The sequence below is a fragment of the Cylas formicarius genome, unplaced genomic scaffold (assembly GCF_029955315.1).
Source record: "Cylas formicarius isolate icCylForm1 unplaced genomic scaffold, icCylForm1.1 PGA_scaffold_2__14_contigs__length_35257938, whole genome shotgun sequence".
Classification (NCBI taxonomy): Eukaryota; Metazoa; Arthropoda; class Insecta; order Coleoptera; family Brentidae; genus Cylas; species Cylas formicarius.
Window position 1 is genome coordinate 19420628 of NW_026844319.1, and position 15624 is coordinate 19436251.

At 35.3% G+C, this 15624-nt stretch overlaps 2 protein-coding genes across 2 annotated transcripts; one reads left to right on the plus strand and one right to left on the minus strand.

Annotated features, from left to right (window-relative positions):
* Positions 1-3156: 3156 nt before the first annotated feature.
* Positions 3157-4749, minus strand: LOC132698344 (adenosine deaminase 2-like). The gene is made up of 2 exons (XM_060664346.1): positions 3811-4749; positions 3157-3738 (listed from the first exon to the last, which is right to left on the minus strand). Exons 1-2 carry the CDS (start codon positions 4598-4600, stop codon positions 3200-3202), a joined length of 1329 nt encoding a protein of 442 aa, XP_060520329.1. The 5' UTR covers positions 4601-4749; the 3' UTR covers positions 3157-3199.
* A 1164-nt stretch (positions 4750-5913) lies between these two features.
* On the plus strand, positions 5914-7471 carry LOC132698643 (adenosine deaminase 2-A-like). Its single transcript, XM_060664837.1, has 2 exons — positions 5914-6856; positions 6915-7471. Exons 1-2 carry the CDS (start codon positions 5914-5916, stop codon positions 7469-7471), a joined length of 1500 nt encoding a protein of 499 aa, XP_060520820.1.
* The last annotated feature ends 8153 nt before the right edge of the window (positions 7472-15624 follow it).

A 15624-nucleotide genomic window follows, 5' to 3' on the forward strand; every position in this document is an offset into this window, starting at 1 on the left:
CCTCAAACAATATATAAGCAGGTACAGAGTAGAACGCGAATCAGTTTCAGTTAACGTCCGAAGAAGCCTACAAGACGACTGGCGAAACTTCAGCAAGTTAAATTCATCAACAATCAGAAGATTTGTAAATAGTATTACAGTAGCCTCTTAGAGAATTTTTTTTTCCATTTTTCATAGTTCGTGAGAAAGTTGATGGGAAACTTCACTGGAAGCACAAGATACCTCGCACGAGGTTTCTGGTACGGGTTTTCACAGGAAGGAAAGAACTTATTCCTATGCCGTTCCATAAACTTTGGACTTTGCCTCTTTTTTTCGTAAAAATAGATTGGTAGGTGTACGTTGCTCACTTTGCAACAATTACAATTTATGAAAAATTGCTATTACAGCGATTATACTGTTCACATTTTGCGCCTTTCAAAAACTGCTTCTAATTTCGTGACTCTTGAAAAAAGTTTTATCTCATTGTAATTTGTTGCTATGCGGTGACCGAATTATTGCGCTTTCTCGAGATTTTTTGAACATTATCTTTTTCAGTGAACACACGTGCGAAAAAAGAACAATTAACACTTTCCTCCTTATCGATAAGAAATAATTATTTTTGAAACTTGCCTTGCGAATGGCTGTTCATAAACCGCGTTCTGATTTCGATGAAATTTTTACATTTTTCTACCAAAGTGTGATAAATTCACATTTTTTTACAAAATTTTAAGCTCTTGCTATAAAAGTGTATATTTTTAAAAAATATTTTTTACGATATTTTGTTAGAAACTGTAAGTGTTAGTTTTTTTTTGCAAAAAACAGATATTTGAAGAAATTGCTTAAGAAAATTGAGTCATATATATATATATATATATATATATATATATATATATATATATATATATATATATATATATATATATATATATATATATATATATATATATATATATATATATATATATATATATATATATACATAAATTTACGAACTAAAAAAGTGTGATTTTAAAAACTTTTAACGAAATTCACACTTGTTTTTTTTTAAATGTTATAAGAAATGTGTGAATAGGGTCTTGGTAAAAAATTGCAAGCTCATAATTCGGTTTGCCAAAAAAGCACGAGTTTTGTAAAAAGTTTGTGAAGTGGGATTTCACGTTTTTTTTTTAGAAAATATAAAAATGTGCGAATTCAAGAAAAACGGAAAGCGGCCCTTCTATGATCTCGCCCTATGCCAAAAAAAATTATAGTAGCTAATCCTGTAACAAGCTTAACGCGATTAATATCAGAAACAAGCAAAATGCTTAGAAAGTAAAATGTAAATTATACTTTGTTGTTTGTTGATTCTTATCAATTTTGAAGTGTTTTTATGCATGTATTTATTCGATTTTAAATACGTAGGTGTAAGGAAAATATTCGTAGGGTGAAAACAATCATGTGTAAAAATCTATGTATATCATGATGAAGCAATTCTTATTATCATTCTGAATTTTATTACAATATAGCGAGTGTACTTTTCAAATGAAGGATTTCTCAAGTTTTTTTGGAAAGTATCGTTATGGTTAAATAACGATATAGCCCCTTAGCACAAAGAAAATTGAAATTATTTAATTATTTTGAACTCGATAAAATAGAAATTACGACGGTTTGGCATCACCAAAGCGATAACAGAAACTAACCAAAACAAACTAACATTGAAAAAAATCAACCGCTTCCACAGTGGACCTCCTCGGGAACGATTTAGCATCACCAAGACAATAACAGAGGGTAACAAAAACCAGTCAAAATTGAAAAAAATCAACCGCTGTTACAATGGACATCTTCCACGACGGTTTGACATCACCCAGGCAATAACAGAGGCTAACCAAAACAAACCAAAATTGAAAGAAATCAACCGCCTCCACGGTAGACCTCCTCGGGGACGATTTAGCACCACCAAGGCAACAACAGAGATTAACCAAAATCCATCAAATTTGAAAAAAATCAATCGGCGCAAAATGAGCAAAATTTAAATTTATTTACCATACTTGCTAGAACTTAATAAAATAACCAAATAACCAAATAACCAAAGCCATAACAAATTCTAACCAAAACAAACCAAAATTTAAAAAAATCAACCGCCTCCACATTAGACCTCCTCGGCGACGATTTTGCTTCACCGAGACAGTAACCGAGGCTAACTTCTAGATACGACAAACATATTCAGTTAATTACGTAGCACAATTCACAATTTTAATATGTCGGGATAAGTTTATAATTTATAAGTATCCATAATATTAACAATTGTATATATCTTGTGTAAATAAAAAATTGACATTACCTTGTACGTATGTAAGTTATTTTAATTCGAACGTTCTGCGTATCTAATGAGCAAGAATTAAAAAAGTATAATGTTTTACCAATAAAAACAAATATATAGGCTGGGATTTTTAAGTTTTCCAAAAAATCTCAAGGAAGTTAAATTTTCATTCTAACTTCTATGGGCAAAAATGTTGTTTACGTTGAAAAATTTAATTTTAAATTGTTAATGTTTTAATTGTACGCTGCTCCATTATCATAAATAAATAAATCAAAGTCGATGTATTTATTGCACACGTCTCAAGTGCATCAAGGCAGATATCGAATTCGAGTACAGAATTCTTTTATCCCATATTTCTCTGATCCCTGTTTACAAATCAAAGATAAATTACATTAGGACGCATTAACATAATAATAATAGTGATAATGTTTATATTGATTTTAATAATAAAATTTAAAAAAAATGACAAAAACTCCTTCCGTTCAGTAGCTTTATAACTACCCTTAATTCTCGTTCAGTTCCCATGCTTTCTCAACATTTGTTCGACGGTTTCCGCCTCTTGCCTGCATCATCTGTACTTGCTTTTCTCTTCTATCCAATTGGCGCAATGAAATTTCACTACCAACTTTCTTTCCTCTACACTTTCCCTCGCTTGTCCCTTTTGGTCTCCTCTCTTACTATATATCTTCGACATTGATTTTCAACTCCTAAGAACCAAGCGCAATCTCCCTCTGATATTCTGATATCTCGTCTCTTAGAATTGCCAAGACATTTAACAGTGCAAAATTATTTTGTTCCTTTACCAAATAGGTATGAGGCAAATACTTTTATCATTCCATTAGAGTCAGAAAGTAAGAAGAACACTTTATAAACGAGGTTTTATTAACTTTTAATGAGAAAATAAAAATTGTGTTTTCGACGCTACGAATCGGCCAAAACGTCTTGAATAAACTGATCCCAATCGGCTTGCCATTGATCTATGGCGGCACTTTTCTGATCGTCGGTCATCGCGCTATACTGGATAGAGTTTATCGCCAGTTGCTTCAGAGTCCTGAGGTCGTTGTCTCTATGCGTCATCCCCATAAACACCAGATACCAGTCGTAATTCACGCCTTTGGTGCCCCATATGGTCGGATCGTCCTGGCAAATCACCACCGGTAGATCGTTGGCGATCCAATAGTTCGCCGGATGATTCCTAGCTTCGTTGACTAGAATGCCAACCAAATTAGATACGGCGCTGAGTTCGATCGCTATGCCCTGCGACTTGACCATTTCCATTAGGAGGGAATGTTTTAAGATGGCGAACCCGTGCCCTATTCTTTTCGTGCCCAGCAAAATAGCATCGTAAAGGTTCAAGTCTGACGACTGTCCGAACCAATCGGTTTCGCCGGCGTGATAGAAGACGTTTGTCTGATTTTGCAGTTGCTGCAGTTGCGGAATGAAATCGATCAGCGGATTCCCTGGAACAAAAAAATTTGATGCGTCCTTGGTTTACCAATATAGGAGCAGCAGGACTGCAAGATTATACAAACCTAAATCCTCTTGGTCCGTTAAATCAAACCCAATGACGAAATCTGGAAACTGCTCCTGGATTGCCAAAATGTCGTCGACGTACTGTTGAACGACAGAACTGTTAACCTTCCTGCCGGGACCGTAAATAAACCTGGTTCCCAAAAAGTCGCTAAAATTGCTGATAAACTCCTGAGTGGTGTCGATATACAGTTGCATGAGAGTAGTGCGATCGTACGTGGTGTTCTCCAAGTCGTAGAGTTGCGGAAACATTCCTCTAAACTCCAAGTACTTCACGTTGTCCTCGTATAGTTCCCTCAAGGCTTGATAAAAGCAGTCTTTGAATACAGGTTGAAACGTAATCAACGGCATGGACGTGGCAAAGGTGCTTCTGAACTTGTTCCAAACGTCGTCAGTGTCGTTGTAGACGACCTTTGGATTCGGTACGACCAACGTCAGCTGACTTCTCAAACGTGCATCGAACGTTTGGCTATTCGCTCTGGCTTCGGAAATGAGAATCCACGACGAATTCGGCTGCTCGCCGACATTAAAGAATCCGACTTGTATCTCGTTCGGGGGATTATCGAATACGTACAAGTTATCCGCGTATTTGAACGTCATGTTGAAGAAAAAGTCATCGGACACCATGAACAGATCGTGAGCGTGCAAGGCGGCGCCTTTGGGAATTTTTTTCAGGAATTTAAACACCTCGTTATTGGTGATGTTGTCTCTGACTTCGAAAAACGGTTGAGCGGGCAAAAACCGTTTGGGATTCGCGAAACCTTCATCTAACTCTTGATGCTTCAATTGCATAAGTATATCGTTTACCTGACTTTCGTCGTCTGTGAGCGTAAGTGAGTTCCCGATGCTTCTGCTTAAACTGCTCTCTATTAAGTCTGCTCTGTCGGACAAATAGTCCGCACTGCAGAAAAGCACATAGCCCAGGAAAATCAGTATTCTCATTGTCGTGCTAAGATTGGCACCGATCGTATTTTCGGTCACGTTTTTATATGCAAATCGAAAATATTGATATTGATAAGCGACCACTAATTGCGACACGGAATACTTAGCGCGAATGCAAGATTAAAGGTCGATTCACGCGATACCTCACAACTGCAAGTTCCAATTTTTGAGTATGACCATATACCGTTTCAGTTACAAGAACGTTTCTCCGACCAGCTTATGTAATTCTTCTTCCGTGGTATCCAAAGGCACCAGATTTATCGACAATTGAATATATATGGGATAGGACAGGTAGGAGGCTGAGTCGGTTACCACATTTTATATAAGATGTACATTTACGTCAAAAGATTAGAATAACCTCGAAAAACATACCTTGCCAAAATAAAGAGTTACAGTCAAATGTGATGTGGGGGCGCAACTTACTGTTGTATTTTCCAAATCATCGATTTTTTATGGAAAAATGTGATGACAATATATTCCGGCATATCATCCGTTCGTTTGTTGAACTCCGACTGGAATCTTGCAGACGTTTCGCCAAGATCTCACTTGGCATCTTCAATGCTCGCACTCCGAAAACACTTCGAATACTCGTGTTCGGAGACGGTTGCAAATAAGAAGCGTCACAGAATTTTGTTATTAAGTTTTCTTCGTTTCTATGTGTTTCTTGAAAGTAATTCGAATTGTCATTAATCTCCTTCGTCAGCATCCCAAGCACTTGGTGTTGCAATTTTCATATAAGAATTGAGTGGAGTAAACCAGCCTTAACGTTATCGATGGAAATTTTGTACTTCACAATTGCAGTTAAATAAAGAAGAAAGAAACATCCGCTCACCAGTTTCACCGAAATAAAGCCAACTATAAAATGGAGATAGATGAGGGAAAGCATTCGTTTTTTGCTTGTAACGGAAACGATGGTTGAACCTAAATCTTATTCAATGCCAAAGTTGGAGCTAACGGTTTGTTGCTATACAGCTTCATTTTAGTTCAGTTACAGGTTAGCAAATCGAAACAATTGATTTTTGTAGCCACTTAAACTACTAACAATAGCTGATAATATTGTGTCCGGTTATCTATTAAAATCACTTAACATATACGGCTTAACATGTGCTCCGTTCCTATATAAATTAATAAAAAGCTGTGAAAATTTTTGATCTTCAGTCAGCATGAGAGGCTTTGTAGTGTTAAGTTGCTTCCTGGTGTTGTGCGCCGCCGTCGACTACGAAGCTGACAGGAAATTACTGATCGACGTCAGTCTAAGAAGAAGCATAGGGTACGAACTACAGCTCACTCCAAATGAAATCGAGGCAGACGACATATTTTTGAGTTTAAAATACGCGGAGCTGGATGAAGGTTTCGTAAATCCAAAAAAATTTCTGGTCGCCCAACACTTCTACGAAGTCAGGCATAACATTACCGAATCTGAGGTATTCAAATTCATCAAAAAGGTTCCGAAGGGTACCGCGTTACACGCGCACGACCTATTTATGGTTTCCGGTGACTTTTTCTTTAACATGACGTATAAATATGCGGACAACTTATACGTTCTCGATAATCCTCCGAACGACATACGAGTGGGATTCTTCAATGCCGGCGAGCAGCCGAGCTCATGGGTCTTGATTTCGAGCGCCAGAGAGAACAGTTCCACATTCGATGTCCGATTAAGAAGTCAACTCACCTTGGTGGTTTGGAATCCGAAGCTCGTTTACAACGACACGGATGACGTCTGGAATAGATTCAGAAGTACCTTTCCCAGCACCATTCCGCTGATCACCTACCAGCCGATTTTCAAGGACTGCTTCTACCAGGCCTTAAAAGAACTCTACGAGGACAACGTCAAGTATTTGGAGTTTAGGGGTTTGTTTCCACAGCTCTACGACTTGAACAATACCGCGTACGACAAAGACACACTCATGCAGCTCTACATCGACACGACGCAGGAATTTATCAACGACTTTCCTGATTTTTGGGGAACCAGATTCATTTACGGACCGAGCAGGAACGTTAATCAGTCCGTGGTTCAGCAATACATAGACGACTTCTTAGAACTACAAGCTAAGTTTCCCGATTTTGTGGTGGGATTCGATTTGACCGACCAGGAAGATAAAGGTAACTATTTGTACCCCGCGTTCTTTAAATCGAAATTTTAATTTAAGATATATTTCAGGTCGTCCGCTAGCAGATTTCATACCGCAACTTCAACAGCTCCAAAACAAAACCAACTTCTTTTTCCACGCGGGCGAGAGCGATTGGTTCGGCGAACCCACCGACGAAAATCTTTTTGACGCCATTTTGCTCGGCACAAAAAGGATCGGACACGGGTTTGCACTTATAAAGTACACACTCTTGATGGAGATGGTAAAGGAAAAAGGGATAGCTATCGAGCTAAGTCCGATCTCCAATTTGATCGGGATCTTGGTGAACGAGGCTAGAAATCATCCGGGCACTTACTACATTGCCAACAATCTTCCAGTTGTTATTTGTCATGACGATCCGACCATCTGGGGCACTAAAGGTGTTAACTACGATTGGTACGTGGCGTTCATGGGGATGACCCACAGAGACAACGGCTTGGGCACTTTGAAACAGTTAGCTATAAACTCCATTCAATATAGCGCGATGACGGATGATCAAAAATCGGTGGCCATGAACAAATGGCAAGCGGACTGGGATCAGTTTATCCAAGAAGTCTTGGCAGAGGATAACCAACTTGTTATAGTTTAATCATTCCTGTGATATTTTTTTGTTACCGAGTTAATAAACATTGTTTTTATTGTTAAATTTTTAATCCTATAATTCAATCCTTCAGGTTGCGGAATAGTTTGTTCAAGTTGGTGATTACTATTGACCTTTTCACGTGCTATGAAAAAGCACAGTATAGGGGTATCTCCTATTTCGGATGTTAATATTTGAAAGGTGATAAATAAATGAGCTAAATTATTTGGTTTGGTTTAAAAACGTACGTGCAAAATTGCTTAAAAAAAAACGAGAAATTGTATTTGAGGCACGTTCAAATTTTATCTGCGTATTGTTCATAGCCAAAAATAAGTAATATAGGAAAAATAGGTCATTTCCATGGGACATTCTACCCGAAGGTTATTGGCAATGTTAGATATAAACACATATATCCCTTGTAAATCTAAAATTCAATATTGTTGAAATTTAAAACATCGCAAAAATAAATTTTTTATTGAACTATTATATAAAGCAATTAAAACGGATTTAAAGTATGCAAAAAATATTAAATCGGTATTTAGGACTCTCGCCCTAATCATGGTACAGGCAAAACCAAACTTGGAATCCAAGTTTTAAATGCATCATTTCATTTATGTTAAAACGTTGAAAAAATATTTACAAAATCTTTCATGTCATAAAAGTTTTAAAGTCACCAATTGTTCACTTATTCCTGTTAGCTCCGAAACTACAGATGATATTCAATACCATTTTTAAAATCGCAAGAAAGTAGGGTTATAATGTGCAAACGATATCTTTGTATCGTCAATAATAACGGAGTTCTGTTTTTTTTTTCATTTTATTATATCTGTTACTGTCAACAAAGAATTTTCATGGTTCCCGGTGTTATGAAAATAAATTTTTCATGTAATTTCCATTACCTCATGATTTTTTTCAATGCATTGTGTCTTTAAACACATACATATTTTCATGACTTTTTGTGATTTTCTTATTTTTAAGCAGATGTAGTTACTTTTTATGATTCGATCCTTTCTATTTTGTAGTGTTTGGAATTAAATAAACATATCGCTCTCTGCTTGTGATATATTTATCAACAACACCATCTAAGAAAAAATTGACAACGAAATTTTTCATATAGTCAATTTGCGGTCTAGAATAGATATCGTTTTCTATGGGTGAACGGTATTAATGCAACTCGCACAATGGCGGCAATTTCGAAATGTGGGTCGGCTTCATGTTAAAAATGTCTACTATTGTGCCAGTTAATTTTTCGACGAGATCAGTGACGATAACGTATGTATAAGGGCCTCTTGTGAATTTTTAGGCTTTAATTCAAATTATCTGATATAAAAAGGCCAAGTTGGTCCCTCTCTAGCTCTCCTTTCATTTTTTTATTTTATCTAATTGTATTTATTATTATCCACTTTGCGTCAAATTTCTCTTTGTTAAGGTTTCCTAACACGTGATGATAACAGGAGCACATTTCAATTGTAAGCAAATACACGCACATCAACAAGGAAGCAGATTAAATTCAAGTGGATTATTTATACCTTCAGATAAGGGCTTTTAATGTAAAACAATTATTGACTCAGGTCACCGTTGAGCAGAATCAGGCCTTTGAAAATATAAAAATACAAGATGTTTTGCATTATAACATGTAGATGGAAAAAACAGCGACTAAACTGAAATAAATAAAATTTCCTACGAGCGCCACCTTTGGGATAAATTTAAATAATTTAAATTTTTCCTAACTATATTTTAAAAGAAATTACGCCAAGCAATTCCTAGCCTGTTAAAGAAAATATTCATGAAAGTTTAGTACAGTAATTGTGTTAATTCTACCTTGGCCGAAATACATACAAAATGTGTCCTGGGCCTCTGAAGGCACGACATCAAAACATTCTTCAAGCCTACGAGAAAGATCCAGCATACCATTTACCATCTTTCTGCAGTATGGTCTATGTTACAAGTACCAAAAGACTGATGGAAACTAGACTCAATGGGCATAAAGCAAGCTGCCGACTTTTACAGATTGAGGAGTCTGCAATAGTTCAGCACGCTCTAAGCAGCGGAACATCAGTCAGTCAGTCAATCGTCATCCACAAATATCCGGATAACCTCTATAGAAAGTAGAAGAACCTCAGACTCAACCCGATTTGGAATCCGAATCTTAGGAATGCTAGAGCTATGCCGATCGATTTCTCAAGGCTTTCCGAAGCGGGACAAATATCAATCCAGTCGAGGTCTCGACGTCAACTGAACCTGTCCATCATTATAAATACGGCTTGCGCAGGAGGATTCGTGAGTCTCCGTCCAGCATCGGAGATGAAAATGAGCAATTGCAACCGACGAGCGACTTTAGACCCGAATCAGCACAACAGTTCACAAAATATGCAACAAAAAGTTATAGCTTCATGGTTAGAAACTTATTAAAATAATTTTTATTTTAATTCACCTGGACCTACAAAAAATATTAACATATTAAAATCAGAATAATATTTTATTACGTTGAAATAGCCAATTATGTCACAATTTAAGTTTTCTGTATATCCACTATATTAAAATTGTGTGTGTGGGACAGCCAAAAGACACACGTTCTAAAGTTTAATGAGTAAAACATCCGTTAAGCATGATTTCAAGTACTAACTGTTGTGTTATAACGTTAACTCTATGACCTATATTAAAAAACTAAAAAAATACTCTTACGTACTAAAAGTATAAGAAAGTATTTTTTCCTTTTCTATACACTATACTATATCCAATATTCAGTAAAGTAAGCTTAGTTTGCAGTTTTTCAAGTATAATATTTGTAATCTTATCCGTCCTAAAAAGTGTATTGAATGATGCATTGATTTCGAGTTTATTTATAGGACAATGATAGTCAAAATGAAAACTAAAGAAGTTGACTGCAGAAGTAAAACATTTTATTGAGTCGTAATTATCATAGTGACGTAGACGGTATTAGAGGTTTCAAGGTTCTCATAACCTAAGCATTCTGTTTTGTATTGATTTACAATCGGATAATGTAGAACATGATACAGAAATAATGGAATTAGTTGTATTGATAACCCAGTTGTATTCAATTGTATGGGAAATAATATTAAATTGATTTTTAATAAATATTATTTCTCACTTTTTGACTTCCACATGTTGAGTATTGCAAAATCCGAGCAAATGTTCAAATGACACAATACAACAATTAATTATTCATTAATTAAGGGAATGCGCATTTTTCAGTTAGATCGAGATAATGCACAATACTTAAAAGCCGCTTTTGTCGATTAGTATTTATAGACCGAAAGTCAAGCTGTATATAAACTGTCTTATCTGAGACAAAGCAACCGAATTTTTCCATGTCATTTTTTTTGCGAAGTATTAGGCTATTTTAATAGCAATCAGTCATAAAGTATGTACTCATACATTTTATAGATAAAAAAAATAATGGCAGTTTTAACTGTCATTTTGTTACCAATAAATTTTTTGACTTGAAATTTTAAGATCCGACTTTGTTTAATGATTTTCAACATGGCTAAATTTCAAAATATCTCCATGAGGAGGTTGAATCTGATGGGTCAAAAAAAATAGAATTGTGTCAAAGATGCATTTTTCCTTCACCGACCATGTATATAAATATCAGTATATACCGGATGTCTAGAAGAAGTCCACACTACAATGCAACGTAATATAAAGAAGCAGCAACCAGCAGTCACAATCCGTCGACCAGCAGTCGCACCCAGTTTACAGAATTTTATTACAATTCTCTTGATAACATACCAACCGAAGCGCTGAGATATAATTTAAAATAAAGTCAATGTTGAAAATAACAGTTTCATAAAGACCTTTTCATATTCTAATTTTGAAAATTTCGTTTTTGAATTCATGAATTCAACAATTTTTGTTTAAATATTATCAATTGTTTGAATTTTGTGCTTTTTAGTCAACTTTGTGTTTTAGTTTTTACGAAGGATTTTCTGAGAGTTTCTACTACGTTCTTTTCCTGTTTGGTTGATAGCGAAGTGTTGACATTAATATAAAAAATTGGTTTATTTTATCTACAAATTTTTTGTGTTATTATAATCTGTTCAGTGATTTAGTATTATGGTGCTTTTCTTTTACCAAAGTAAAAACATTTTTTGCAAAAATTTTAGATGTTCTATCCATCGTCGAAGTGGAAAAAAAAGTAACCTTTGTATTCTATGGAGTAAACGTTTTGCCAGCTGTTTTTACAGAATTTGAACCTCTTTTCATTATTTTTACTTCATGAGCAAATATTACTTAAATATTTGTGCCGCGAAAAGAGAAATAACCTAATAAAATATTCAGGAAGTCGTAAGAGTCGATCAAGTTATCGGTTAAAGTGTAACCCGTACTCACGCAGGTAATTGGGGCACTATCGAAATCATATTTCATCGGTACAAGGCTTTTAGGGTTCTAATAGAGAGGGTAAAAGGGCAGCCGCTAACGTTAATACCCTCACCATTATTGGAAAGACCCTCGATTCACTTTAAACTTTGATAGTGTTTTTAAGTGAATTACCAGGGAAACGCAAAGCCTTCGGAACACAAACACGTACGAGGAAAAAGTTTCCTAAAGTCGGATACTTATGAAATTAGGTAGCAGGTTAATAAAATAAAAAATGATAGTATGTTATTCACTTTAGCTACGAGTTTGTTTAAGAAAATTATAAATACTTCTTTTACAAGCGTCACAAACAAACTCGTGACTAAAATGACGTTCATAAACAAAGTATTTTAAATGTTTTAAATTTAAGTATTATCAATTTTTTTCCGAATCGATTAAAAAAGAGTTTTGTGTATGAAGTAATTATATTAAAATTCTTGATTGGTGCACAAGAAAGGTAAATTTCGTTCTGTTTTTGGGTATTTTCATTTGTAAATTCGGGACTAGAATGTTCTATAAGATTCTAAAGTAAAGGTGCAGAAATTTTCAACGGTTTTTCGAAGATTAAAGGTGCGCATACGCTTATCCAGAGCTGTCGATAACGTCGGCCATTATCGCCGTAAAATTAATATTCATGTTACGAATGTAATTACAGCGGTCGGATATTGTATAAATTATGCCAGTTATAGACGTTTGATTAAGTGAATTGCCATTAACTCCTAACAATACGTAACGTGTTGCGCAGATAATCTGATAGGTGGATATTATAAATCCCGATAAGCTAATTAACTGATCGGGAGGTGTTCGGCTCTCGCGTAATAGAACGGACAAAAAGCTCTACAAACGCGGATTCGCTACTCACTACTACCAGGAAGGATTAGGACAAGCCTTTTCGTCCATCAGTACTAACTAAGTGTTAGAGCTGGGCTAGGGGACATTTAACCTTCAGGTTGTCGCACCTTGCGTATTTTTGACTTTCCCTTGCTAGAAAAGGAACATATCAGCAACATCGTGAATCGAATGGTTGTTACCACAGACATCCATCTAAAGGAGATTGCACAATTCATGCCTAGATGCGTAGCCAAAATTGGCAACTAAAGGGTATTACAAATTCAATTCTACAGAACCGAGAGAGATAAAGTTATCTAAATATTTTAAAAATATTCTAAAAAATAAATAAGAACTAAAAGTTCAGATTTTCACAAAATTATATATTTTGACATCACAATTGTTTCGACCACAGCGTGTCTTTATCAAATGTAATATTTACAAACTACCTGCTACTATATATACCAAAAAATGACCATAAAACCGTAATTAATGTTGTGAGAATTTAAATTCAATAAAGGAGAGTTAATTAAATCTAATTGACCGTTAAGCAATACATTTGAATGTCTCGTTTTGTTAATCTCCATGACTTCCAATAAATTTAATTTTCTACTTTGTATGGCTGTATTTAGAATATCAAAATTGTCGTCAAAAATGTGTTTTTCTGTGTTTAGATGTAGCATAATTAGAATCTAGACTATTGTTTTTAAACGCTCTTTTATGTTCGTTAATGCGTTTCTTGAAGGATCTACCTGTTTGTCCAATATAAATTTTAGGACAAGATCCGCATTTCAACCTGTAGACACCTGATTTTTGAGATTTTGGACATTTCATTTCATTGTTTTTTAAATATTTTCCTATTGTGTTGTTAGTTCTGAAAGCTATAAATAGGGTTTACTGTTGTCTGGATTTCTTTTATACACAGACTTCTTAATACGCCACTCTCAACAGAAAATTACAACAAAGAACTTAATATCATTAAACAAATTGCACTGAATAACGGATACAATCCGTCCATTATAGATAAAATTATAAATAAAAAACAAATCCAGACAACAGTGAACTCTATTTATCCAAAACCTAATACAGAACACGAACAATTTAAAACAATTACGTACATAGAAGAACCTAGTGAAAAAGTTTCAAAACATTTGTCAAAATGTGGTTTAAAAGTAGCTTTCAGAACTAACAACATAATAGGAAAATATTTAAAAAACAATAAAACGAAATGTCCAAAATCTCAAAAATCAGGTGTCTACAGGTTGAAAAGTGGATCTTGTGCTAAAATTTGTATTGGACAAACAGGTGGATCCTTCAAGAAACTCATTAACCATAAAAGAGCGTTTAAAAGCAATAGTCTAGATTCTAATTATGCTACACACTTAAACACAGAAAAACACATTTTGGACGACAATTTTGATATTTTACATACAGCCACAAAAAGTAGAAAATTAAATTTATTGGAAGCCATGGAGATTAACAAAATGAGACATTCAAATGTATTGCTTAACGATAAATTACGTCTCCTTTATTGAACTTAAATTCTCACAACAACCTTAATTAAGGTTTTATGGTCATTTTTCGGTATACATATAGTACCAGGTAGTTTGTAAATATTACATTTGATAAAGACACGGGGTTGTCAAAACAATTGTCATGTCAAAATATATAATTTCGTGAAAATCTGAACTTTAAGTTCTTATTGATTTTGATAAATGGATTTTCATCAAGTAAAAGCCACCTCAGTTCAATTTTTAAACTATTCTCACCGTCGAAGTGTTACCAGACCTAGTTTGATAACAAGAGCTCTGTCAGTTCTCTAGATATTTTTGATAGGTTAGAAAGTTTGGAATACACCATCAAAATCTGATGGTAAATGGTAAAGGTGCACGGCGCCTTGGCACAGTCGCGGGTTATTCGCATCAATACGTCGCAACGCGAATATCTTTGCAAAATATGCACCCACAATATTTTTCATGATCTGCATGCTTTGGTTGACCTAGAATAATAACCTTTAGAATAAAGGAAAATTAGAATTATCAGCAGCGGCAGACCACGCGAGGTAAAGACTACAGTTTTTCGAGGTAATTGGTCTGTATAATTTCGAAACTTTTGCCGGAAACAAACAGCAACAATTGAATGCGCCGGCAAATGGCTATACTGTCCGTAATTTAGTTCCGAGAATTTAATGTTGACGTTAAATGGGCGGCAATGCGACTATGGTAAAATGCTCGCACTCTATATAGAACTGAAAACTTGCGTTTCCGCGGCGGCCGAAAACTTCCGCGCAGAAAGCGGCGGAATTTGCAGAAAACTCGAGTCCCAGGCGTGCGGATCCGAAACACAATTAAGTAAATTACTCGAAAATATCATATTTCTGCTCTAATAAAATTTCGAGCGACGCGCGAAAACTGAGAGCGGAAGTTCCGGTTCCCGATAATGAAGCCGGCTTGTCTCTAGAATCGTCCGCTTCTGCCTGGAACGTAATCCCATTCACAAAATAATCATATCAAAACGCAAAAACGCTTTCTAAAAGGACGTACACCCACAAACGTAATGTATTCGTTTGTTAAACCTGCGCTCGCATGTAGATGCACCTCTGATTGCAACGTCATTTTTGTTTGTGTTTGTCTACTACGTGTTAATTGACACACATTTTCAGAAAAAAGTTAGTGATATATAGTCGTAGTCTTTCATTCTAGACCATGATCGCCAGGGAACCATTTTCTTCTCAGATAGATCTCTATTTCTCTTTCTTCATCTCTGGTTTTTAACGTCCCTGTTTTAGACCTCTCTCTTTCTTTTCTCTTTAAACGTCTGTGTCCAGTATTCTGTAAAGGCGCACTATCGGTAAATACCAAAGTTTATATTTCCCAAAAGGAGCCATGCATCATTGGTGTGTGAGAGTCAATATTAAATAGTCATATAAAAAACAGTAAATTTGAAATATTAAA

Bases quoted from the DNA above. Each gene is read 5' to 3' on its own strand.
- LOC132698643 (XM_060664837.1), top strand. From the start codon at position 5,914: ATGAGAGGCTTTGTAGTGTTAAGTTGCTTCCTGGTGTTGTGCGCCGCC. The intron at 6,857-6,914 runs GTAACTATTTGT...GATATATTTCAG, and splicing joins GACCGACCAGGAAGATAAAG to GTCGTCCGCTAGCAGATTTC.
- LOC132698344 (XM_060664346.1), bottom strand. From the start codon at position 4,600: ATGCAATTGAAGCATCAAGAGTTAGATGAAGGTTTCGCGAATCCCAAA. The intron at 3,739-3,810 runs GTTTGTATAATC...TTTTTGTTCCAG, and splicing joins AACGGACCAAGAGGATTTAG to GGAATCCGCTGATCGATTTC.